Source organism: Amblyomma americanum, chromosome 2, assembly GCF_052857255.1.
Source record: "Amblyomma americanum isolate KBUSLIRL-KWMA chromosome 2, ASM5285725v1, whole genome shotgun sequence".
In the NCBI taxonomy this organism is placed as follows: Eukaryota; Metazoa; Arthropoda; class Arachnida; order Ixodida; family Ixodidae; genus Amblyomma; species Amblyomma americanum.
In genome coordinates this window covers 37,854,364-37,880,994 of record NC_135498.1, presented here as the reverse complement: position 1 = coordinate 37,880,994, position 26,631 = coordinate 37,854,364, and the positions used below count along the sequence as shown (strand labels likewise).

At 43.5% G+C, this 26,631-nt stretch overlaps 1 protein-coding gene across 1 annotated transcript in view; it reads left to right on the top strand.

The window, feature by feature from the left end:
* The window catches only part of LOC144119633 (uncharacterized), a 45,556-nt gene that overhangs the window by 12,851 nt on the left and 6,074 nt on the right, over nt 1–26,631 (top strand). Inside the window, exons 9-22 of the mRNA XM_077652202.1 lie at nt 612–700; nt 1,978–2,115; nt 3,145–3,307; nt 6,699–6,771; nt 10,910–10,982; nt 11,377–11,481; nt 14,599–14,695; nt 15,186–15,238; nt 18,733–18,829; nt 20,498–20,617; nt 22,463–22,551; nt 23,105–23,250; nt 24,382–24,497; nt 25,004–25,094. Coding sequence (XP_077508328.1) covers nt 612–700; nt 1,978–2,115; nt 3,145–3,307; nt 6,699–6,771; nt 10,910–10,982; nt 11,377–11,481; nt 14,599–14,695; nt 15,186–15,238; nt 18,733–18,829; nt 20,498–20,617; nt 22,463–22,551; nt 23,105–23,250; nt 24,382–24,497; nt 25,004–25,094 — 1,450 coding nt within the window. The remainder of the gene's footprint in view (nt 1–611; nt 701–1,977; nt 2,116–3,144; nt 3,308–6,698; nt 6,772–10,909; nt 10,983–11,376; nt 11,482–14,598; nt 14,696–15,185; nt 15,239–18,732; nt 18,830–20,497; nt 20,618–22,462; nt 22,552–23,104; nt 23,251–24,381; nt 24,498–25,003; nt 25,095–26,631) is intronic.

Genomic DNA, 26,631 nt, shown 5'->3' with positions numbered 1-26,631 from the left:
CTAAGGTGCAGTGCTGTAAAGCATGGTAAAGCATGAAAGTGGAATTTACATCCGCAGCTCATAATTTCTGTACAAGCTTTTAATCATAAGGTTGTCACAATCCGAAAAAAAAGTCGTAATCAAGATTATTTAACTGAGTATTTGTTACGTATCTAGTTTTCGCGGATCTAAATCAAATACTACAAAAAATTAAAAATGAAAGGCTACGTTACAGCTCCATCATGAACTAATCATGCACACAACCTGGACACATTTCTAATTGTGTAAATATTTGGTGTGTATTACCTCCCCCCCCCCCTATCCTCTCTTCCTGTCCCCTCACCTCTTTCATTTCATTTCTCCATTCTGCCTGCTATCCTTTATTTCCGCTGCCCCAGCTCAGGTGCTTCAGTATCGATGGCAGATGCAAGGGCTAGCAAAAATCTTTTTCCTTCCTTTTTAATATTATTTTAAATAAAAAAACACTTACCACTACTACTACTACGTTACGACCTAAAACACCGCCTGGCTATATGACATGAAGTTCTAAAATCAAGCTTTTTTGTGGTCCTTAAGCAGAGTAAGTAGTTCTGAAACCGCAAATAGGGACCTAACCTTTAGGTCTCTTTTAGGGGGAAGTCACATACGACGCTCTCCAAGAGATGCCTTACCTGGAAGCTGCAATAAAGGAGACGATGCGTTTAAACACACCTGACTCCGTGTGAGCACAAATTTTCGCCATTCCTGTCCGGTATAAATAGCAGCATGCGGAGATATTCGAGAAATTTTTGTAAAAGCATATGTGCGTAGTAAGACTTCGGCGATTTGCAGAGCGCGTAAAAACGAAGATCAGATTTCATCTGGCCAAATTTTTAGTCACCTCATGCGCCCAGCCAGCTTTTCTGTGCGCCTGCACCTGATGACGCAGCAGTCTTGTAAAGACATGAAGGCTATGCACATGCTCACAAAGTGCATGCAACTGGTAATACGCTATTCCTTTTTTAGGACCCCGCCCCAAATTAGCACATTCAGACAAAGTGGCCGCATACAGACTCGAGTCGTAGCTCGCTGACGCCTCAAACCAATCTGCCTGAATGAAAAGTGGGTGGAACTGTTTTGTACACACTTTATATTTCTATGGCTCACATCTTAGTGTGGCCTAAAGGCTGGGACATTGACACGGGCGCATGTCCCGACCCGTTCTTTGTGTTCCTGCTTTTCGTTCGACTGAGCTTCAGGCGCACCCTAAGGAGAGTGCTTCAAAAAACTTGTCAAGTAATGAGAATTTAATAACAATTAAAGTGCATTTAAACATCAGATAACACAAAGCATATATCTTTAGGCTCTTTATTCCTGGCGTGGATGCTATATTAGTCTACAGAAAAGCTGTCCTCAGCACTATCCACTACTTTGAGGTGTAATTTTATTTCGTGGCTGCACTGTTGCCGGGGCTTGGGCGAACATGTTGGTCATGATGACAGCTAGTCAACAGTGTTTTCTTGGTAGTGTGCAGCAGCTATTCAAATACCATAAAGTAAGCCTCCAGTGAGAAGACAAATTATAGAAATGTTACCGAGCTGCGCATCGCCAAAATATCTTTATGTATACGAGAAGATCTATTTTAACCCTGCAAATAGAGTTCGTAAACACTTTTCCTACGGATTAATACAGCCTTTACGTGAGGAATTAGGAAAGTAAGGATAGTTCATGTTTAAGCGCGCTCGGCGGAACTTTAAATTCCGCAACAGGTTGTTACGTTGTGACGATTCGACTTATAAAACACCAAAAAAAGAATAAATCCCTTAAGGATGGATTGTGGTGCATCGCTGCAGAGTAGGAGCAGATGACGTGAGATGAAATTAGATTACAGGATTAAGGTGCAATAAGGGTGGACTACAGTGGATTCGTGGGTGGATAAAAAGAAGTCAATGCTATCGCCTTCACAGCAGGCAAGTAGTCCTAAGTGGCGTGCGTAATTCTTTCACTTATCGTGCGCAGAATTATGCGTCTGTGCACAGAGGAGACCACGGTGAGCGGCATCGACTTCAAGCCAGGCATGGGCGTGGACATTCCATTCTCGGCCATCCACCGCGACCCGGAATACTTTCCCGAGCCGGAGAAGTTCAGACCTGAGAGGTAGACATGATGAAGCTATCACCGCGACTGCGCACCCTTACTAGGAGCGTAGACTTGCAAAATAGCACGACAGATGCATCGTGATAGAAGAACCCTTCCGAGCAGGCTCGTAAATGCACGGCCAACGGTGCTGCAGTGCTGCCATCAGTGGCCGATGCGGGCACTGTGTGCGAAACTTAGATTCCTTCACTGATATCAAACAATGCCTAATGCACAGTGCAAACCGAAGCTGGTGTCATCACACTAGTTTCTTTGGACGAAAGCCATGAACGCTGCAATTCTGAGCAGCCTGTTTGTGGCGAATCGTTCCCTGACATTATATTTGCTGGGAGCGCTTGCCAGCCCCTCAAGTGTGGCGGTCATTGTGATTACAAAAATATCCTTTCATCACCTGATTACCCTTACAAAAATTAATTTAGACAGTCTATAGACTGTCCATAGACTTTCATCTATAAAGTCTATAGACTGGCTATGGACAAATCCTAGAGAATAGCCTGAAGACAATACAAATCCTATAGACATTCTATAGACAGTCTATAGGTTTATGGCCGTACACTTTCACTAAACTTGTGTCTATAGACGGTCAATAGACTTTGAATAGACAAAAGGAAATAATTATAGGAAGGCAATAGAGTGTATTAGAAGTATATAGACTGTCTATAGACCACTCTTATAAGGGTAGGGGCCGAAAAATCCTGTTGTTTCCCATGTGAAATCGCTGTAGTTTTAATCGCAGCAGAAAAGCCATGCAAAACAACTCCCTCACATCTGCACTCAAGGCTTCGCTCCCATTAAGTTGCTGAAAGTAGTCTTATGTTCATAACTTCTAGCTACTATTAATTATAAGCAACGCAAGATCACTAAGGTTGAAAAGGCAGTTTGTTGAAAGCTGCATATTTACAGACAACAATAAGTGTTTTTCTAGATAATAATCCTGTTTCTTGCTCTCTGCTGATAAATCGCTTTTGCATCCCGTACAAGAGCTGAAAGCTGTTGGCGCGATTTTGCTTTTCGTACCCCCGCCAACAGGTTCCTGCCTGAGAACAAGGACAGCGTGAAGTCACTCTCCTTCTTGGCTTTCGGAGCCGGACCACGAAACTGCGTCGGGCTGCGAGTCGGCATGATGCAGGTCAAGGCGACCCTGGCTTGCCTGCTCCGCCGTGTCAGGCTTGAGACCTGCCCGGAAACAATGGTTAGTGTGGCTCAAATAAAAAAAAAACAGCAAAAGAAAGAGAGAAGGAAGGGGACCGTACAGCAAATCCCAAGTACTGAATATTGAATGTAGTGAATTATTAAATATTTATTATAACATATTTATTAGTGATATACAGATAGCTAATAATGTTCAGATGACTCTCCACTGTTCAAGTTCCTTTTCTAAGCATTGCTTTTTTAACTTATAGAAGCACGTTGCGGGGCTAGTTGTTAAAAGGCTTGCGAATGAGAAGACATTCAACGCTATCTTTCACAGACTAACATAAAAACTCACATGGCGGGACGGGCGCTGATTCCAACTATTTTTATTGAAGTGCTCGACCGTAATTTTGTAACAACCAAGGCGGAAAGCGCAAGCGCACGATGCGACAAGGCAAAGTGAAAGGCACCCCCAGCTCCATCCTCTGTAGTGTAGGTTGTGCAACAAAACATGAACATTTTATCTCCTATTAATCAGTAACTTTTTTCTCCTGCTCGAAGGGAGGCTGAAGGGTCACGATGCACGTGTTGCATCTCGCTTTGTCAAAGTATATGCCCCTGAAAGTGGTACATTACTCTCGTGAGTAAAAGATTAGTGCAACATAAAGTCGTTCCCAAGTAAGAAAGGCAGGAGAGCGGTCAGGAGAATGAAGCATCAACTAGCCCAGCAAAAAATTTGACTCCAGTTCAAACTTACTTTTATCTGTCCTCAATTCGGGGCTTACAAGTGCGGCTCTCTCATTATAAGGCGCGGCCGGCCGAGTAGATTAAATCTTGGTGCGTTTTCGAACGATCTCTCGTGTTTTCTGGGGCGTTCTTTAACACAACGGCCCGTTCGGCCGACACACACCTTACCGCATAAAACGGGGATCTCACAGATCAGCTCTCGGGGCGCAAATAACGTACTGCTTTGAATGCTCTTTGCCGCAACCGTGGTTCCACGGTTGACTTTAGGGCACACCTTATCCAGCTTACACGATTTGGAAAACACACCGAGATTCCATATTTGTTGGTGACTCTAATAAGATTGTGAGGTACCTTGTGGGGGGTATATAGTATCACCGCGGGTCCGGCAGTACCCTGTCTCCGTTTTCTTCGCGTTTGTCGTGGACTTCCTTTTAATTTTTCCAGGGGTGACTCAGAAACAGCTGCTAGTATATGGTCAGAGAACCCTGCTGTGCGCAGTATACGGCAAGCTCACCCCGAATGCTCACACGCATCATGTGCAGACATGGCTTCAGAAGCGCTAGTGTAAATAAAGGGTCGCAAAAGCACTCTTTACTCCTTTTGTCTTCGTTAAATTGAAAGGCAAAGCATTTTTTATCTCAAGATAGGTGCCATAAGCAAACACGTCTTTCTCCGCGCTTGGTACTGAGGCTTGAAACTGCAGGCAGATAGTTTCAAAAGCCCGCACGTGAAGGAGAGCTCCTTTCAGCTCGTGTAATCACTTCTAAAAATATTGCATGTTGTGTCGTCATACCGACCGGTGGGAACTAAAAAAACTAAATATTCATCAACATAACAAAATCCTCATGTTGTCTCGTCGTAATCGTGCAAAAAAGATGCGATGAAGATGTGACACAAAACTTGTGCGACACATGACCGGATGCAAAAATCGTGGCATTGCAAAAACGTCCAGTTGTCAAATTGTTTAAAATTCGCCTTGAAGTAAAACAAGTAAACAGGACATGAAACACAAGACACGCGGTCCTGCAGCATTTCGAGTGGTAACGATGCCATTGACTTCTATGCATTCTCGCACGGCAACGAACAGGCCGCTGTGCGGTACGGAGTAAAATAAACCCTCATTAACAACAGCGAAAACACATCCCGTTCACTGTGCTGTCTCCCAGAACCTGGCGACAGCGATTGTATTTTTTGTAGCAAAGCGGTACCGAACAGTCAACTTCTTCAGGTGTCTAAGAAGGACGTTGTATGCTACTGCTCAACATGAAATTTCCTGTGAACAGCTGTGCTGCTCCAAGTCAATGCATTGCTTTTAGTCATTCTTTTTTATCTTAAGTTTCTAATATTTCTTCGAAACTTCTAGAACCTTTTATATGTTTCTTCACTTCTTATGCATTTATCTTTTCATTTTTCTGCTGCTTATTAGTGCGCGAGCACTAATCGGACAGGCATCAACCCCGAGCAAAATCGTCCCTTCTCGCGTTGTCTGTCCGCAGCTGGCCTAGCGCGAGCGCTCCGTGGCGCGGCACTGCCCGCTCATCGTCTTCTACGTAGCAGAAATCTGTACTTTAGCACTAATTGGAATGTAGTAAACATTAGACGGTTTTAGCATACCGGAGACATACTGCCGGAGACGTATACTGGTTTACCGGACATCGCTTGCGCATGCGCAGAGGCATTGTTGGGGTGAGGGGAACCCACTGCGCGTGCGCAGCCGGCGTCCGATAAACCGGTATACGTCTCCGGCAGTACGTCTCCGGTATGCTAAAACCATCTATTCTCTGTATTTTTTTATGCTTATTTCCTGGAACTTTTTCTTACTGGTTAGAATCACCTGGTGTTGTCCATAACTGTCACTTAGCCACGCTGGGCTCTGACATCATCTCAGCTGTGGCTAGAGAGTGCTTACTGAAGGCCATCACAGATGAGCTTCCTGTAACAAAAGAGGTGAACGTAGCATTTAGAAACGCCGTAGTAAAAGTGCAGCATCAAGCTGTTATCCAAATAGAACAGTTTAAGCTGCCTGTAAAGCGCTAGGTCAAGAACTTGCTTCGGCAGCTGTGCTGGGGGCTGCTTTAGTTCTCTTTACTTCACTTTACTCCTCCTTACTACGTTAAAGACCCCCGACTTTGGTGGTATTGTAAAATGCTTAGGTAACAGAAATAGAAAATAGATTAAGATCACATATCATCACGGAGAAATATGGACGCTGTAGAGTCGAAAAAAAAAAAGTAGATGGGAGGCCATGCCGTCTGAAAGACCATGTCGGTCTATGCCTGAGCTGCTTATTCAAGGCTGAACGTCATATCAGATAACCTCCCTAAAAGAAATTTTCGCTGTAAAACACATTCTCAGAAATAGGAAGTCCTTTTTGAATTATGGCGTTGGAAACTATTTACTTCGAGATGCTTCGAAATATGAATAACATTAAGTCGGCTAGGAAATCTTGCAGACGTTGTTTTCCGCGAGGATTATGGATATAGCGGGTAGATTGTTTTCGGCGCGATTATTGATAATTAAACGAAAGGAAACCTTCTGGCCAGCACCTTCACATGGCTGCCAGTAGAATTAAACCTTGTTTTTCAGTGACGCACTGCGCGACAGCAGGAACGAAAGGTGCACGTACTGCGTTATATTTTGCGTTATATTGCACGTACGTAACTGCTATATTTTTCAATAACACCGCATTATTTTTCTTACAGGTACCTATGAGGTACAAGCCACGACAACTCCTTCTCGTCACTGACGGGCCCGTGATCCTTCGTCCCATTGCGCGCCTCACTTCATAAAGGCCAGTCGCGGGCTGGTATAAAACGTGCGCCTATATTCTTGGAGGAAAAAAAATTCCATCCTGTGATGTACTTCAGGTTATTTTAAAATTACGGGGTTTCCAACGTATTTCGCGGAACACGTCTAGACCAAAAATGTGGATAACGTAGACTGATCTAAGAAACTCTGTACTGATTGCCATGGTGTAATCTAATTAGCTAATTAAATCTAGAAGAATGCGTTGAAGGGCTAGTTGGTACGACATTACAAGGACATAAGGTTTAGGTTAACGTTGATGCTCATGTTGATCGCCTTAGGTCTGCTGGGGTTCTTCTTGCCCTTCTTCAGTCAGTCGCTGAGTCCCTGCTGATGTTCTTACGCCCAAACTCAAAGCCTCTGGAGGCGGATACAGAAGATAGGAGGAAGTCTGAAGTTATAACTTATTATGTTCAGAGGATCTCGCACCACCTGAATAAGGACGGCGGTAAATCGAGGGAGAGGTCCTTTTTTCTGCGCCTTACAAGCTGTGGTGTTTGTGCAGTTTGGCTAGGAAAGATATACGAAAGAAGGTTGGATGTGACACCAATCACAGGAACTAGATTGTGCCTTGCAGATCGAAAGTAATCTGTCAGATTCCGCTCAGTTGTGGCAAGGCGTATCTCGGGCAAACGAACCGCTGCACCAACATAAGATTATTAGAGCGTGAGAATTCCTTAGATGACATACGGCGCAACAACTACCTAGCATTGTAATACCTGCAAGCATGATTACCAGGAATGCACTACACTTTTTGGCCTCCCTAAGGTTATTGGACGCGCGAGCGAAAGGAAACAACGCCTTAGAAACCAGTTGATTAAAGCCTGACAAATGCGTTCGCAAGGCGTCAATCCACTTGTACCGCAAGGAGTTGGAGCTTATCGGGCTAACGAGATTAATACGCTTTTTTTTTTTGCTTTGTGTGGTTGGTGCGCATGCGCTTTGTTGTTGAAGGAAGAAGGTGTTGGTGCAATAAACCAATTGTTAGTATGCGCTCGTCCCGGTGTGTGCTTCTTCCCTCTTGTCTCGTCCATATTTGTTGCGCACTTGTTTTTTTTACAATTTAGTATAATAGTATAGCAGAAGTAGCCATAAATATAGCGATTCTGCCCTATTACACCTACCCGTAAAACGCAGTAGCTGTGACGGAAATCACTTATGACGAATTCCAATGGTCGATCTGAATGGGGTTCGTCATATCACGGTTGTTTTGGTGCAACTCGCTACGCGGTGGAGAACTGTCACTTGATCTGCCGAGAGGCGGCGAATCTAGCCGGAACTCCGAAGCTAGGGTGCCGTCACTTCACGAATGGCCAGCTTTATTCGCCTCTTTCTGGCTCTGTTTGAGACATCGCCGGTTAATCCTGGACGTTTGTTTACGTTGTGACGGCGCTGTCGAAATGAAGAGAAGTGCTTTTCGTCCCGATTAATTCGGAAAATGGTTGAAAGAGACCAGCAACCAGCCCCAGTCGCGAAGGCGAAATGTGTGATGCCTTCGAGGCAATTATTAAAAGAGTGTTTCCTGAATCGCCACGAAAACATCGAAAAATCACCGTCTGCATCGATGCCGCAGCACGTAACTATTAACACGAAGCGGCAAGGACACATACGTAGGGCATGCACTCATTTCCGGTGTTCAGCCGTGATTGTCACTGAGCATTGCGCATGGCAAAATTCGTTGGAGGCACTTAGATATCTCTTAACTGCGGGAAGGCGAAATCCGTTTGTGACTCATTGCACTGATTTGAATTTGCCGCGGTTGAATTCATTTTTCAACAGAGGCGCAAGCACCTGGCGCAAGCGGGGCGCCACGTGATCTAGGTCACGTGGCCTAAGTGGCGATGTAACGGACGGACGGTCACCGCGAGTATGAGCCATTAAAAGCTATCGCCTTAAAATGCGGCACATCTCACAAGCTAAGTGCAAGATGCGACTGACCTATGTCACCATCGCTGGTCACCGTCGCTAGTCAAGCGAAAATGTGCAGGCCAATGTCAGGCCAAACTTCCGGAACCGGTCGCTCATGCGAGTTTCCGTCGCACAACTTGCCGAAGCATGTTCGTGTCTCTGGTCGATCAGGATTGGCTCACCCTCCGAATCGAACACTGAAATTCTCCATAACCAGAAGTGTTTAGGCGTTGCAGTGCCTGCCTTTCGGGGTCAAAGACAAGTCTTTAAGCTGTTCCAGGAAGGTGGAGAAACTTTATGCGGTAGTACGTGAGCACTTAAGAAAAGTAATTTCAGATTGCGTGCATTTAGGACGAAATGTGTGAGCTCGAGCACTAAACAACGACACGAAGGAGCGCATCGAGCCCTTGCACTTCTCGGTTCCTGTACACTGCCTGCGGGCAGGCACAGCTACATGAGCCACTCAGAAAAAAAAGCGAGATGCCACCGAAGAAGACAATCAGCCCCTAGTAGTTCATTCACCCTCACTCATAAAACTCCTTACATTGACTATACACACGAAATAGCATTAAAAAAAAAACTGTCACACCATTCTTAGGTTGGCTGCAGTACAGGCGAGCAGAAAGAAAATTCATGTTAGTTTAGTCCTTACAAGTCCACGATGGGTAAAGTAACTGAAAAGAAATCGTAATTTACGTAGTAAACGAGCGGAACTAAAGACAAGAATTTTTCAATCATTAAGCAGGAAAGAATGATTGAATGCTGATTTTTGAAATCTGTCTTGGTGAAAAGTGGTTACGACTCGATGAAAAAACGCGACTGGAGTAAAATATAAATCCTGTACCAGTGTGCAGCACCTGGATTATGAAAAGGCTTAAGAAATATATGCGCCTCAGCTTTATGACACGAAGTCAGCTTGGCTGAATAATGCGTTTCCTTCAAATTGTACTTGGCTATAGAAACACTTGTTTTTTCAGGGTACCTTTGCGTGATGGCTGCAGCATCGTAGCAGTTGACCTTTGCAGAGTTTTTCATCTACGATACAACTCGAGAAAAGATTGAACCTGATGGAATAACATACATTTTGTAGATGTTTAAGTGTTTCCATTACCATTAGCTTTTGCGTACAGTGTTTAAAAAACACGCAGGTTTTGTTTCAACCCGTAGCCACAAGCGAAGAACTGTGCCCAGTTCAGACTAGCTACAAGAGCCCCATGTTTTGTTTAGATGCATAGCTACAAGCTTATAGGTGTGTCCAATAAAGACCATGGTGCAACAGCTGAGACATGAAAGAGCAACGATTCACGCAAGGCTTGTATTGGTTAAACAAAGGTATTGTAAAGGAGAACGTATACAGTTATTTTTTAATTAGGAAGGCTATTTCATATTCAGGGACCAACAAATTTGATCAGCCATTGACCATCAGGGTTATGGCATGATGGATAATTAAAATTGTGGCAGTGGGAAGTCTCAACACTTTCAGGACACGTAGGTCATTACAAGCAAGAATCTTATGTACTATTCTTCTAGTTATCAATATCCATACTGATTTTTAAAGGGCACTCAGGGCAACGCGTCCCATTTTTTTTTTTAAGGAAAAATCGATCCCATAGGACATTGTGAGTAAGCTGATCTTTGATGGGCAAAATTTATTGCTGAGGAAATCGCATATAACAGTTTTTGTGCGATTTGACGCGTACACTGTAAAGTCACCGTCTTTAAGCACATGCACTTGTAAGCTGGCTTCAGGGACAATTTTGTAAACAGCTATGTCCGGCCATGGCAGTTTAATTGAGAAATTTGCCGGTGATGGCAACATCTCTCTCCTTCTCTTTTTTTTCTTTATTACTTATAGTAGCTCCCTTTTGATTGAGGGTAGCGTCTTTATCATTAGACTGCGGTAATGTATAAATTCAAGGAAACTTATATTTGTCTTCACCGTTTCTTTAAATGTGGCAACCTATACGATTCCAATATAAACTTGAATCTGTGGTTTTTGAAACTGTTCCAGTCCTAACTGCCCGATTTTGCAAGTGAATAACTGGATGTTTTGTAAGTGCTGCCCAGAATTGTATACAGCAGATACACTGGCTGTACACAACAGCAAACTAAAGAATACGCATGATATGGAGGCCATAGCATTCACGAGCCTATCGCAACAAGCATACGTAAGTTTGGATCATATTCTTTTCCTGCGTAGGCGTTACTGACGTCTCGCTCGGCAGACTGGACGCGTTTGATTCCATTTTTGGTCTTGCTCCGTCTGGGGCAACGTGTGACGATGCTTGCTCACGATTGGAGCCAATTGGACGCAGCGAGCAAGCGGGTTACCCTCTTTCTCACCTCTTCCCTTCGCACTTTATCGCCAATGCACGGCGCGATAGAGTGGCCTTCATTCCAAGCCGGGCCTCGAAAACAGCTTCTCCCCGTTCTATCCACAACTTCAGAGCCGTGCTATCTTGACTGCTTATATCTCGTCGCCCTTATTACTTTGGACCTCGTCGCCGTGCTTAAACCATCTGGTGTGCCTTCAAAGACCGACTGTGCGACGCACGTCTCTCGAATTCAGCACTTCTGTTGACGCTGCTTGTCCGAGCGTACGTGTCAGAGGAAGCACACCGGCTTAAATAGCGACCTTACTTGTAAACTGAAGAAACTTGTATAAAGCGACTTAGTGATCCCCTCGCCAACTAGTGCCTGCGATCCACGTGCACAGGCCATGCTGTACGCATTCGTCACATTCCTGGTGTTCGCGGCGTCGCTTTTGTTCTGGTAAGTTTAATTGAGTTTTCTTCAGATTGCGGCAAAAACAATCTTTGCATTGCACTCAGCTCAAACGTAAGGCAGAATGAGGCTTGCAGAGCGTGTAAACAGCAAAAATCTGTCTGCGTGCGATTTTCCTAGTTACACATTCGATGCGCAGGCTGGATGCCGATATCAACGATACCAAAACGTTCGGCCCACTGCGTGTCCTGGCAGATAAGGTTTTCATCTTTTCGTCAAGGGCACCAAGCTCCTGGAGTGCATTTAATCATTACCTTCACTGGTACATGCGTTAGCCGGGATTACTCTTTGTTCTACTATCCTCGTCAAAACCAAACTCCTTGCCGAATATTCCGTCCAAAGTTTTGATATGTAGCTTACAGCAAGAGAGACTATCCTTATGTGCCAGCAATCTCATGCGTATAGGGATGAAATGCAGTCGTTCAGTTTGACTTTATCGCAGTCTCGTACGTGAATGTGAGGTTAAGGTGTTTTTGCAAATGGGCAACAATACAAGAAATCTTTTTTTTTTGTGAAGCACGGCCCTATTGCAAAAACCAGCGACCTCCATCGCATTCTAGAGCGAAATTAGTGTGTTTGGTAGTAGGTTTTCACTGGCAACCTTTGTGCTCGGCGCGATTGACTTGAATTGGCACTGGGATTATGCTGGTTGCGCTGAGATCACTGCGGACCACGTTGGATGAGCTGCTGGTATCAGTGAAAAGCAGTTTAACAAGAGTTCACTCTAACCGCAGTTAAACGCCTTAACTGCAGTTAAGCTTAACGACGATTAGGACTGTCCGTGTAAAGAGGGTATTACGCGCTGTTACCACACTGGTCCTTGAATAACGATGGGAAAATCCGGCAATCCAAAAACGAACAACCAAGACAAAACGCTAAGGCGCCCGTGTGCTGTGCGATGTCAGTGCACATCCTCAGGTGGTCGAAATTATTCTGGAGCCCTCCCCTATGGCACCTTTCTTCCTTTCTTCTTTCACTCCCTCCTTTATTCCTTCCCTTACGGCGCGGTTCAGGTGTGCAACGATATATGAGACAGATACTGCGCCATTTCCTTCCCCCAAATCTATTATTATTATTATTATTATTATTATTATTATTATTATTATTATTATTATTATTATTATTATTATTATTATTATTATTATTATTATTATTATTATTATTATTATTATTCCGGGGCACTCCACTACGGCATCTCTTTCTTCCCTTTTTTCTTTCACTCCCTCCTTGATTCCTTCCTTCCCTTACGGCGCGGTCCAGGTGTCCAACGATTTATGAGACAGATACTGCGCCATTTCCTTTCTCCAAAAAAACAATTATTATTTATTTAAGTCTGTCTGTAGCAGGATTGAATTGGCATGCCCACACCATGTGAAAAGCCGTCGCTATTTCTCCACAGTGTGGGCACTCTGGTTTGTAGACTGAGGGGCACCATTGGTAGAGTTTAAGTGGAGTTACGAGAGTGTCTGTCTGCAGTCGGCGAATGATGTGTTCTTCTTCCTTGTCTAGAGTTTTGTGAGGTGTGAGGTGTCTGTCTGTCTGTCTGGCCTGTCTGTAGGCCTGTAGGTGTTCGGCGAAGTTGATTATAGGCTCTGCAATGTGTTCCTCTGCCTCGTCAGATAGGAGGGAATCCCGGAATAAGAGAGCTCGAGCGTGCCGGTGGGTGGCATCATTCCCTACCGTGTGTTCTGTGTGCCCTGGAAACCATATGATTTAGCCTTGGTTAGGAGGATGTTTGGCTAAGAGTGTGACCTGATTGATGGAATAGTCCTTCGTTTATATTTCTGCAGGAACTTCGGGAATCTGAGTACATTAGCGTTTGGGTTGGTAGCTAGCGCTAGCGCAAAGGCTCCCTCCTCTGCGTGAGTGAGGTTGGACGTGCGCACTGACGCGCAGTTGATCAGCTTGCCCTCGGGATTCGTTACGGGGACGGTCATCCGCACTCGGATTGGACCGGCTGCATCCACATAGAGCTTATTCGGGAGGCTATCCCATTTCTTGCACAGGCTTTTGGCTCTGGCGTTCCTCCTCTCCGCGTTAAAGGTGAGATGCATATTTCTGGGTATTCGATGGACTTGGATCTTGTTTCGGATCGATGGAGAATTACTACGTGGCTTTCTTTCCTAAAAAACCAATTTTCAATTTTCATTTGGTCCACTGACTCACGGTGCCAGTTGTGCACCTTTCCTTTTGTGAAAATGAACGGCCTATACAACGTTGTCAACGCCAATGAACCGAATGTACGCCGGCGGCTCACTTAATAATTAATAATTGGTTTTTTGGGGAAAGGAAATGGCGCAGCATCTGTCTCATATATCGTTGGACACCTGAACCACGCCGTAAGGGAAGGAATAAAGGAGGGAGTGAAAAAAGAAAGGAAGAAAGAGGTGCCGTAGTGGAGGGCTCCGGAATAATTTCGACCACCTGAGGATCTTTAACGTGCACTGATATCGCAAAGCACACGGGCGCCTTAGCGTTTTTCCTCCATAAAAACGCCCCGGCGGCTGCGTTTTTATGGAGGAAAAACGCTAAGGCGCCCGTGTGCTGTATTGTTTGTTTTTTGAGGAAAGGAAATGGCACAGTAACCGTCTCTCATATATCAATGGACACCCGAACAGCACTGTAAGGGAAGGGATAAGAAGGGAGGGAAGAAGAAAAGAAGAGAGAGAAAATCTAAAATTTAAAATTAGATGTTTAGGGAAGGCATGGCGCATCTGCGGAACACCTGTGGCTAAGTGCAACTAGCGGCGCATGCGCCCTATTGACTACGGACGCTTACCCGAAATGCGCCGCTAACTAGCCTAGGCTATAGTTTCCCTAAAAAATCCAGGGCTTATCACTGCGTCGCCTCTCATATGTAGTGTACTGCTGCGAAACGTTAACTGACATACTATGCTCTCATACTCTGCTGGGCTTGCCTATACTGTGACATAGAAAAATTGAGCTTGAAGGTTACTGGGAACAATACGCATGTAGACATTGCGGAAACCCAGTTAACTGGCACGCCGCATATTCGCGTGCTAAATTTATGAACGTGGCCGCAGAAAAGCGTAGAACACACGCATATTATATTTCATGCTGTTGAGTAGTGTCTTTGTATTTCAGGTGGGTAAGGAGAGCTTTCACCTTCTGGAGCGACAAGGGCATTGCGCACCTTACTTTTTGGCACTATCTGCGTTTTTCATACGACATTTTCACAAAGGTAAGTTAGAGGATGCCACTTTCCTGAGGGAAGAAACAGAGTTTTGTTTAGGGATCCACAGTTGCAGCTACGTGAAGTTTTAAAACCGTTTCAAGTCTCCATGGCACACGTGGTATATACGTAATAAAATTAAGTGCCTTCTTCGACCTGCACCTGCCTTATAAAGAAAATCCCTTTTCTTAAGCTACTTGTTTTCCGAATTCCGAATATTCCAGTTTAGGATACTTGCACAATTTTTACCTTTTCGAAAAGCTTCATGTGTTGTTTTCAGTGTACAGTTTGCTAAGAGCAACAGCTCATAATGGACGTCTGCGGTTTGGATATAACATTCTCAAGGAGTGCATGCGACCATACAAAAATATACTGTCATAAATTTGCGCTGACTTTTAGTAAAGTAGTGTAGCGTTGTTATGACTCACAAAAGTTAAAAAAGACGTTTCAATTCTGTAGAATATCCTCGTAAATTACCCTCCCTTGATTTTCATTTCAGCCATTCAATGAAGTGCTCCTCCGGACCTACAAACGCTATGGCCGTGTTTATGGGTAAGTGAGCAGAGCCCCACTATTAGTACTTTAAATACACTCTTTATATCAGGGTGTCATGACGGCTAATGCACCGCAGGAGGCTAAGGTAACTCTCTGCCGATGAAATCTGTCTCAGTTGGGTAGTTTTGGTTCTTACAACGCTGTCTTAAGTTGGTGGTAGCCGTTATTCTGGGTATATCCAGGTTTTGTATTGTTCCAGGATCAGTTTCGAAAGCAAGCTTTCTTGTAACTCTTTCGACAAAGCTAATTACAGTGAATCAAGTCTGGTGAGTTCGTGAAAGAAATTCCTTGTTTTTGGAGCCCTATCAATGCTGCTCTGATATTCTGCATGCTACTCTGGTCGTTTTAATGCTTTTTATTTTGAAATTGGACCTAAAGTTGCTCTGTGTCTGAGGTAAGAGGGCAGGTAACATCAATTCTACTGTTCGACTGTTAGCCCAGCTTCTACTGTTAGCTGGCCAGACTATGAAGAAATCGTCTGTCGCTAAAATATCTACGTGGGATCCAAAGGGACTCCTATGGTCTTTGCATGTAGTGAATTTGTGGGGACTTTACTCTGGCCCCTAAAACGTATCACTTCACAATCTTGGAGCATTCATTGGCGCCAAAATAGCAGTTATGTTAGCAACAATGGTAAGTCGCGTTCTATTCCGCCAATAGGGCAGATCATTTTGAGGTTCGAATTTCTGTGCCAGAGTAAGCATGGCATTTTAAAATTACGCTGTCATCAAGCCACCTCGTGGTTTGTTGAAAAGCGTGCGGATCCTGCGACTACTACTACTGAACAGCTCTGAGAAATGGGCGAATATTGATGATAGCTTGCAAAGGACCACCTATATTTGTACTCGAGACATAACGAAGTAAATCTAATAGCCCTCTCCTTGCAAGGAACGAAGCATGCGAGACATGGTTCCGCCCGACAAGTGACACACCCACACCTACAGTCAGCGTAAAAGACACCGGTTAATTCCGGACCAAACCAAAGCTTTAAAGTGGGCACATTAAGCAGGGCATGCGGTAAACGGTCTCGTGAGCGCAATGCTATGGCTGCAACATAACGGGCGCTTGCATCTGAGCGCGGCAGAACAGAGACACACTGAGACGCGAATGGGAGGAAGGGGCAGAGATAGGGCTCGAACTGGTGCAAGAAACCAGGCTGCTCGCATAGCAGCCACTCACGCCAAACAGTTATTCCATCTTCGCGGATGCCGCTTCCATCTCCTGTCTTCTATCCTGGCAAGGTACCGCTCCGTAGCCCGTGCACATATCCCGACGGCTGGTGGTAGCCGCCGATAGCGTGCTTGCCCCGCAGCAGCGCTCCCGCCGCCGGAATCCCCCGAGCGCTGCCTTCGCCGCCCTTATAAGGTCATCGTCCCAGTAATCACATGCTACATCTAGCGAGCGACAGTTCGGAAATGCACAGTTGCGCTGCAACCGTAAGAACGAAGATGACCGGAAGAGAGCACGCGCAGCTTAAGTGGCTATAAAAGGAGTCGTAAACCCCCACAGAGCTCAAGCTCACACGACTTGAAATTTGCCTAGTAAAAAAAATTACACGATTGCACTTGAGTCTTCTTATGAGCGGAAAGGCAAAAGCCTTTCCCTTTTCTCTCTTTCTCGCTCCATTTATCATTTTTTAATGTTTTATGAATTGAAATTTTCCTGTGTTTTATTTCGTTTTTCAATTTTTTGTGTTTCTTTTACTTATTCTTGTTTTCGTTTCTAATTTTGTATATACTGAGTAAGCCTTCTCACGCATTCACATCGTTTTTCATCGAATCGGTCGCGCGAAACCTGCTTCAAACAGACCATTTATTTTCTTTAATTCGAAATAATTAAATAAAATAGCTAATTATAATTTAAAAACCAAACTTTGCCCATTTCAAAATCTACTCACCCCACTACCTAACACTATCAAACTTTTGCCCCTTTATCCCCATGGAACGACAAAATCGTGCGAAAAAAATTGCGAAAACTTTTTGCAGACGCGACATAACCATGTAATGCTTTCGCATTAATAAACTTCTGGTAGCCGTAACTTGTTCATTGGATTCTGCCTCATAAAGGTCTTGAGATAAATGTTGTCCTGAATAAGCGACTTTCGACGTGACTTAAATAAGGATAAAAAGGATTCGGCACTGCTCGACCCATGATTCTGCGAGTAATATCAATGCCATCGTAATGTACGAGAGGCGTGTTCCGGGCAAGATTTTGTGGATTCTGTTTATTTCAAAATGATTTGCAGGTTATGGTTTGAAACAGTCAATCCGGAAGTTAGCATCGCTCGGTACTAGCTTGTATTCAGATTGGTTGCAGTAAATCTAACAGCTACGTTACGGTGCTGATTTACGGTTTCACTAACAATCAGTGCAAACGTAATAAGGGAGTAATTACTCATTGGCATCCACCCAACCGCAGCCATACGGCTACGAATTTACTCCACCTTGGGGGATTCCCCTAAACATTTCACCAACCAGTGAAAACCTCAGCAGTCACGCAGGCATTACGGAATGAGGCTGTAGATGAGCCTTATGTCAAACTACTGGAAGATATATATAGGAACTGCACAGCTACCACAGTCCTCCATAAAGTCAGCAATAAAATTTCAATAAGGAAGAGCGTCAGGCAAGGAGACACGATCTCGCCAATGCTATTCACCGCCTGTTTACAGGAGGTATTCCGAGGTCTGAATTGGAAACAGTTGGGGATAAGAGTTAATGGAGAAAACCTAAATAATCTGCGGTTCGCTGTTGGCATTGCCTTGCTGAGTCACTCAGGAGATGAACTACCATAAGTTGGACAGACAGAGGAGAACGGTGGGTCTAAAAATTAACAGGCAGAAAACCAAAGTAATGCTCAACAGTCTAGCAAGGGAACAGGAGTTCACAATTGGCAGCGAGGGGCTGGAAGTGATGAAGGAATGCGTCCACTTAGGAGGAGCGTATATGGCAGGTTCTCTCAAATCATGGATAGCGGGTTACCAATATCCCTCAAGAGAAAAGTGTACAACAGCTGTATCTTACCGGTACTCACCTACGGGGCAGAAACGTGGAGGGTAACGAAAAGGATTCAGCTTAAGGTAAGGACAACACAGCAAGCCATGGAAAGAAAAATGATAGGTGTAATGTTAAGAGACCGGAAGCAGGCAGAGCGGGTGAGGGAACAACCTCGTGTTAACGACATCCTAGTCGAAAGCAAGAGAAAGAAAGGGGCTTGGGCAGGGCATGTAATGCGAAGGCAAGATAACCGCTGGTCCTTAAGGGTAACGCAGCGGATTCCAAGGGAAGGCAAGCGTAGCAAGGGGCGGCAGAAGGTTAGGTGGGCGGATGAGTTTAAGAAGTTTGCAGGAATAGGGTGGGCGCAGCTTGCAAAGGACAGGGTTAATTGGAGAGACATGGGAGAGGCCTTTGCCCTGCAGTGGGCGTAGACAGGCTGATGATGATGATGATGACGATGATGAAAAATAACCATACGTTTTTCGCATTCCACAGCTCATACCAAGGCATGGCGCCGACTCTTGTGGTGGGAGACGCCGAGATACTACGAGAGGTACTGGTGACGAAATTCCGAAACTTCTCCGACAGATCGGTGAGAATTTATGCAAAATTCTAGGACACCACTGAATAGAGACTTGATCAAGTTAGACAAAAGGCCTTTCACCCTTCAAGCGCCATTTAGTCTATGGCCGACGCGTGAGATATGACAGAGACATATTTGGAAATTACTAGGCGATATATTCACTATCTGACTGCCTTCATTCGTGCTCAACAGTGTTTGCTTTGGTGCGCTTACATTACTAGTTGAAGCTGCAATGGTTGTCTGACAACTAATTCTGCGTGCCACCTTCGTTCGTCTGTGATTATGACCCTATTGCGTCATTACGCTGCAGCTTATTGTTTATATCTTGCTTGTTCATTCTGTTGTCTGTGTTGTTTCCCGTGTTGTAGGTGTTTTATTGAACATTATATCGTTATTTGTACTGATATTTCTTCCCTATGGTAAAAATGGTAACCATCCTCGCTCTCTGGCACGAACCTTTTGTTGGATGTCCGTATAAACTTAAAAAAATAGAGAAGAGGCTCCGAAGTGCTTTCCGCCACATAAATCTAGCAGCGACGTCTCAGACACACCATTCGGGGAAGATGAAATTTAGCAGCGCAGGAAACTAATGATTTGTTCATGGAGTTAAAAGACAGTCTTTCTTTGAAACTTCCTAGTGAAAAAATATCTATAGGCGTGAATCGGTTCTGGAAATTGGATTATGGAACGTTTGGTTCGGTGTTATAGGATTAACGTCCCAAAGCGACTCAAGCTATGAGCATGCAGCGCTATGTCAGTGCATGTCATAGAACCCCGTAGGTAGTGGAAATTATTTCGCAGCTCTCCACTATGGCGCCTCTTTCTCTCTCTTTTCCTCCCTCCTTCATCCATTCCCTCAAGGCGCAGTTGAGGTGTCCATCGAGAAGTGAGACAGTTACTCTGGTTTTCGTTTCCTCGAAACGAATAGTATTATCTATCAGCCTGTGGACCGACATAGCGGAATGTGTGAGCGAAGACTTGTGTGACATCATCACACTTGTTTTATGATCTTGTACGTTTTTGTGTTCCCTTACTGCAGCGGGGGAAGGTGTGGAGTAAATATGAATTCTAAAACAATTTTACAACTCAACAGTAAACTTACTGTCCTCACCAAGTATCCCGAAAACGGCATGTTTTTGCTTTTGACGCTGCTCCAGTGGACTAATGTGGCATTCTTTATTTTAGCGTGGAATCGTCAACGGAAGTTTCAGGTACTTGAGTTTACAGGACAAAACTGATTTTTGCCAAATCACGCAATCCAGCCCCTGAAATGCTTTAAATATGAAGTATACATGTATTTTGATTCCTTCGCTGGTGCCAGCAGTTAGGCAGGACGAAAATAAAATTGTTTGTTTGAGCACACGCGTCTCCCGCAACTTTTGATGACAGCTTTTTGAAGTATAAAACATCAGTTAAAACTATTTCGCAGTTTATACTTCTTCCGTTGAAGCCTACGTATTTTTTGGCTGCTCCTTTTTGTGGTTTAGAACAAGGGTAGATGATTAAGTGCTTCACGTGATGAAACATTAACAGAACAAAAAATTCTTATGAGACCCTTACGATTGCTTACATGCCATAAGGCAGTTGTTCACTGTCCATAGCACATGATCACAAACGCAGTCGCCGCACTACCGCGGCCGTACTACAGCTGCATGTTTGCTTTGCTCGTTTTTACAGGAAGCTCAGCGTGTTGGGAGCGACCTTTGGCGCAAGTCCATTCTGAATCTCTCAGGCGATGAGTGGAAGAAAGCAAGGAACATTTTTACGCCGGCGCTTACAGCCACCAGGTTACGAACAGTAAGCGTCACATGTGTAGAAAGTTATCCTATAGAACAGACGTGAAATTTGTTGGGTATAAGGTTTAATTTATGCTTGGGGTAATGCTCTGTGAAGTTTAAGTACTTTGCATGGGTGGATCCATTTCGTTGCTAATAATTCTTCATTTCTTATACTGTCTCATAGTGGCGAGTTTTTACTTGTGTATTTTCTGAGATGTTCGCTAACAAAGTGCAAGGTGTTCTCTGTGGAAGGGCTGGAGGAGGAGGAAACAAGTCTCAAACAGTTGTACGTGACGAACAAAAGAGATTATATGATAGGAAGAAAAGCTAGAAAGGCACTTTAGAAATTTTAGCGCATCGTGCCATGGTGTGCTGTAACAGGCGAGAAGTTCACGACGCTTTATTGCAGCAGGACAAAAAAAAAACGAATTCCACATTTTCAGTTTGATGCCATGAATATATGAATGGAACGTTGACTGGGAAAGTCCTCAGTGTTTATCAAAATGAGAACGTGGAACGGAAGCCTACGAAAACTTGCATTTTGTACGCGTATATTCAAGCTGTAACCTCTTGTCAGAGGCTTTGGAAACAACTTTTCGAATATATTTCCCCGGCCAGTATGATTCGTTCAAACCACTCTCCCGCTATATAAAAGGAGGTACTTACCTAGATTTTGAAAGATTTCGAAAACGTTTTCGATAAAGTTTCTTATGGCCGTTTATTTCACAAATTGCCTGACTTAAATCGGCATTTCTTGATGGTTAATTGGATCCGCGCCTTCTTAACAGACCGCCATTAGTTCCTCTATGCTACCTGTCACTCGTCATTCCTTTTACCTGGGATATCTGGCATCCCCCAGGGCTTTGTACTAGGTCCCCTTCTTTTTCTGATATAGAATAATGATCTACCACTTTATATTTCTGCTAGCTCCCGACTGTGTCCTATCGCCCTAAAAAAAATGCATCAGATAGCATCGCCCTCCAGAATGATCTTTCACAAGTGCAACATTGGTGCAACAAGTGGCTCATGTCTCTTAATAATTCCAAGACTTAATTGATTTCCTTTCACCGTCGTCCTAACTTCCGCCTTCCTGTATACAATATAAATAACTCTCCAATTTCTTCCGTCAATAATTATAAGTACTTAGGCGTCCATATTTCAAGCGATCTAACTTCGGCATGCCATATCACTTACATAACCAACCCTGCAAATAGTGTCCTTGGGTACCTTCGGCGCAACATTGCATTAACACCCAGTACTCTTAAATCACTAGCCTAGAAAACGTTCGTCAGACCAAAACTCGAATATTCTAGCTCTGTCTGGAACCCCCATCAAACTAATTTAATTAGCACTATTCAGTCATTCCAGAATCGTGCCGCCAGATTCATCTCATCTGACTACACTTATAATACCAGAATCTCAGGTTTGAAATCACGGTTGCAGTTGTCCACACTAGTCACGCGTCGTAAATCAGCACGTCTCGCTTTGTTTCACAAATTCTTTCATAATTTTTCAGCAACAAATCAAATCATCTCTCGCGCACATCGCATTTCCCGCCATAACCACCCGAACGCTGTATGTACCCAACGTGCCCACACCACAACATACCAGCAATCATTTTTTTTCTGATGACAGCCCTTGATTGAAATGCCTTGCTGACTGAAGTGGCCGCCATCATAAACCATCGGCTTCTCAAGTCGGCTATCGAGGAAGTGCTCTCATCATTGTAAACAACTGTCCATCTTTTTAAATTATGTAATATATTTTTTTTGCCATTTTCCCCTACCCCACATGTAATATACCGCAAGGGATCTCTGAGGAATAATAAATAAAATAAAATAAATAAAAAATGCGCTCATTTCAGATCGTGGTCAAGGCCAAAACCATTGCTGAAAAACTGACCACTCGCATCGTTGACGCAGCCAAGAAGAACGAGCCTGTGAACTTCAGCGAGTGAGTAAATGCTGTTGCGCTAAGCACGTGCAAAGTATAGCCAATTCTGACATGCATGGTTGCCAAACTCTGGTCGCTCTGAAATGCCCCAATGCACCATTGCCATAGCGATACGTTTGTCTTCGCTGGAATTAGTGGCTCGTAATAGTCGACTACTTTAGCCATCTTTTCATGGGTAACTGCTATTCATGAATGAAAGGAACAACATTAGACAATCACGATGACCGCCGTAGATAACATCTCCACGGCTCAGGTGATTGGTTCCTTTGCGTGCGCTGACCTTTCACCAACTCTGATCGCATTCGTAAAACACTGGTGCGTAAAAAATGACAAATTATTGCCAGGAACGAAAGTTCCCGAGGATTTTCTTTCCCGCTTAATTCTTTTCAAGCATTCTAAAGAGCATCTGTGAAGCCAGAGTTAAGAGCATGCAATATTTATCGCCGGGTCGGGTAGCAAACATGTCGAGCGACGGGATAAAGTTTTATAGAGTGATTTGGTCGATCCCTCCAAACGGGCAGGAGAGATGTAATAAAAGAAACGTTTATTGCAGGCTGGTTAATCACACGGCGCTGGATACAACGGCAGCTTTGAACTACAGTCTTGATTTAGACAGTAAGAATGAGCCCAACCATGCGCTAATCAGGTGTCTTGAAGGCATATACATGAACGCAGGCGGATGGAAAGTGCTGATGCTTTGTGAGTATTCATTGTATTTTTCTCAGGACTTTCACACTATGACAAATCGAACATTTTATTCATCTATAAATGAAATAATGCTAGTATTGAATTAGGCTATTAAAATCATTTCGTTCACATTTAGAGCATTGCAACAAGATGGCTCGCTTGCATTCGCTATGCTCGAAGCGATCGCTCCCGAATCATGACAGTTATAATCCCGCCCTTGTACCCCAGGTGCGTACCCATTCTTCCAGATATAGGTTAGATTATCTTTGGAAATGAAAATCGAACGTATGTCAAGTTATCAGTTAGTTATTAGAAGAACATGCACTGTGTGTGCCAACGTGACGTCTGTTAGTGAATACTAGCCAAGGCATTTACAAACTTCTATACACACACAGAAGCAGTAAAGATGAGATGTATACACTAATTAAGGTGAAAGGACGCATGTCGCATGCATCTCATATTTATATGCAGCAATGTGCCGAGATAGCCGGCATGTAAACTGCCTCAAATTTCCAGCCTAATGTCGCGATTGTTCAGGATTAACATTGGAGTTCGAAGATCTGTCCTCGAACATTTCATTGTATCTGGCATTGCGTTGTTATGCATATATAGTTGACTGTACGGATAGACTTTCAGCTCCTATTTACTGTCGGCTAAGGTGAAGCTTAATGTCTACTTAGTTTTATAAAAATAATATTTTACGAAAAAGCCTTCTGAATATCAATATTGTATGGCTCCTCCGGAGAGTGAAGACATGTCCAGCAGCATTATTTCGAAGAAGCTAATACAAAAAATTTAATTTACAATTCCTAATATTGTTTCCAAGCTTGACGTAATCAAAAGAGAGATTCAGTGTGCTTAGCAGGTGCAGGTATAGCTCACAAGAATAGAAAAAGGAGGTGCTCGTTATAATTTACATGTTAAAGAACAAATGTTTTTTTTGGTTTTGTTCATTTTCGTGGTTTCATGGTCTTCTTGGGTCTTGTTGTTTTCGTAGTGCTGATTTCTACCAATGGTAGTTTCTTTTATAGCATGCATATGTGCAGCATAAAAGAGAAAAATGGATTACGGAATACTTGTCACTGTTAGCTAATGCGAAGCAAATTGTAAAAAAAAAATACTTTTTTTGTTTTGCTCCCGCAGTTCTCATGCCGGGTATATACAAGGCATTGCAACCTGATTACCCGTCGAAATCGAGCACCGATGTGTTTAGATCATTTGTTTCACACTTGATAGAAGAGAGGGAGTCAAAAAAGAAGGTAAGTTTTCAAAAAGGCAGTTTCACGCGGTTTTTGTACATAAAATATTATTTTTCTATGACGTCACGGTGCCAAGTTCTTCAAAGAACGACCGACGGACCGTTTTTGAGATTAAATGTTCACCTGCCTTTTCTGAACTCGGGCGTGAAATTTAATCGTAAGAAGAGACAGGAAGCTGCGGCATTAAACTCTGTGTGGAGATATATAAACAGGCACAGAAGAAGACGACGGCGTTTAGCTGGAGCAACATAGAGTGTGCCATTAAGTCTGAGGTGATCATCATCATCACCATCATTTACAGCTACAGACATTCGTCTTAGGCAATTCATGGCGAATTTTTTTTTATTTCTCGTTGAGTGTCGTCGTGAAAAATGGGTCGACAGCTTTGTCATTTTGCGCTTGCTTACAGGGATTAACAAGCGCACGAGAGTTTAGTCCACAAGACCTTCTCTTGCAGTTAGCTTCCTTCTGCCGCGAGCTCCGCATTTATACTCACGGTGTTTCAGGAAGAAGATGACTTCCTTCAGGTATTTATGAACGCAGACTATGACTGGGAAGCAGCCGGAGACGACAAATCATCGAAAGCCGAAAGGAAAAGTGAGACTAATCATCTTATTTTTAGGAACATCTTAACATTAAATGATACATTTCGCTGGGTGGCAGTAGAATATACCACGTTTACCACCTGAAGGTAATCAAGAATTTAAAAAAAACGACGTGTCCTAGGTAAGAGAAATCAATTAGTGCAGTTTAAAGTCTCATGAACTTGTCTGCAGTGTTTTTTTTCTTGTTGTAGAAACTTAGGTAATCGATAAGTACTAATTAACTGATTTTTGTTAAGTAGCGGTTTTAGGAAGAAAACATAAATGTGAAAGATTTAGATCACCTTAAAAAACAACAAGCTGAAAGTTTGCACCAAGGCACCATTTATGTACATTCTTTTTTTTACCGGCCTTAAAGAAAGTCATGTAAAAAGCACGGCCTTTTACCGCTCTTAGTAGTATTTTCCACCCTGTGTTTGGAGCATAATTACCTTAGCCTCTTATTCGCCATAAACACAACGCACAACGTAAAATAAATCCCGCAAAATACGAAAGCTGGCACATGCCAACGTTGAATACGTTCCGCTTTCCTCCAAAGCTGTGTCCCCTACGCGGCTTTCCGTGTGCACTGGGCAAGAAAGACATACGCTAACTTCTGCCAAGTGGTGGCTTTTGTATTTCGCGCGCTTTCTGTTAAGGCCGGTAAATAAAGCCGGCTAAATGGTACCTTGCCGCGAACACTTCAGCCAGCTTTTTTTCGAGACGAACTATAACTTCTGAATTGACAGTTTATTCTTGAAGCCGAGATGTAAAAAAGTTGGCTAATTAGTAGTTGTCAATTACTTTGGAGAGCAAAAAGATACGGCCGACTGGGACGCATCCTTCTCAACAGCACTCAATTGACTTCATTCAGGCTACAGCACTAGTTTTTGAAAACCTTGTCTTTTTAGACGGGACAGCTTCTGTAGTAAGATATGTCCTTCGTTCCCCCTGTCTCGTTTTTGTCTGTGCTTGTTGTTAACATTCATTAATATAGATGTTAGAAAATTTTGTCAAAAGCGAGTGCTGCGACACAGCTGTGGCCCCTGGCGCAGGGCAGAGATAATTGGAGATCAATGAGATAGGCCCATGGATTCCAATGAACGTAACATAAATGGTCTTAAATGATGAGGTTTAACCTGAATAAAACATTGCGCAATAGCTTTCATACTGAAGTATAGACAACGTCTTCTGTTAAAATAGTGTTAAATTGATAGCTCTGACGTACCTCTCGCGTGCGTTAATTTTTTGTGTTGCTATAGAACTGCACAGAATAGGGGAAAAGAAGATTTGTGCCGTTCATTTTTGCTTTGCTGAGAATATCATTTTTTATGCTGACAATTTTACTTCCTATCAGCTTCTTTTGTAGTTACAATATAAGGAACCTATAACAAAATTGAAATAGTAATGAAGCGATACTGTACATAACTTTGGCTTTAGATTTCCGGTGCGTGAAAAGAACAAAAAAAAAACTTCTTTGCTAGTGCTAAGAGAGCTTACGAAAGGGGCTAATAAGGGATTGTTTACACGTTGAAAGAAAAATAGCGAACGGT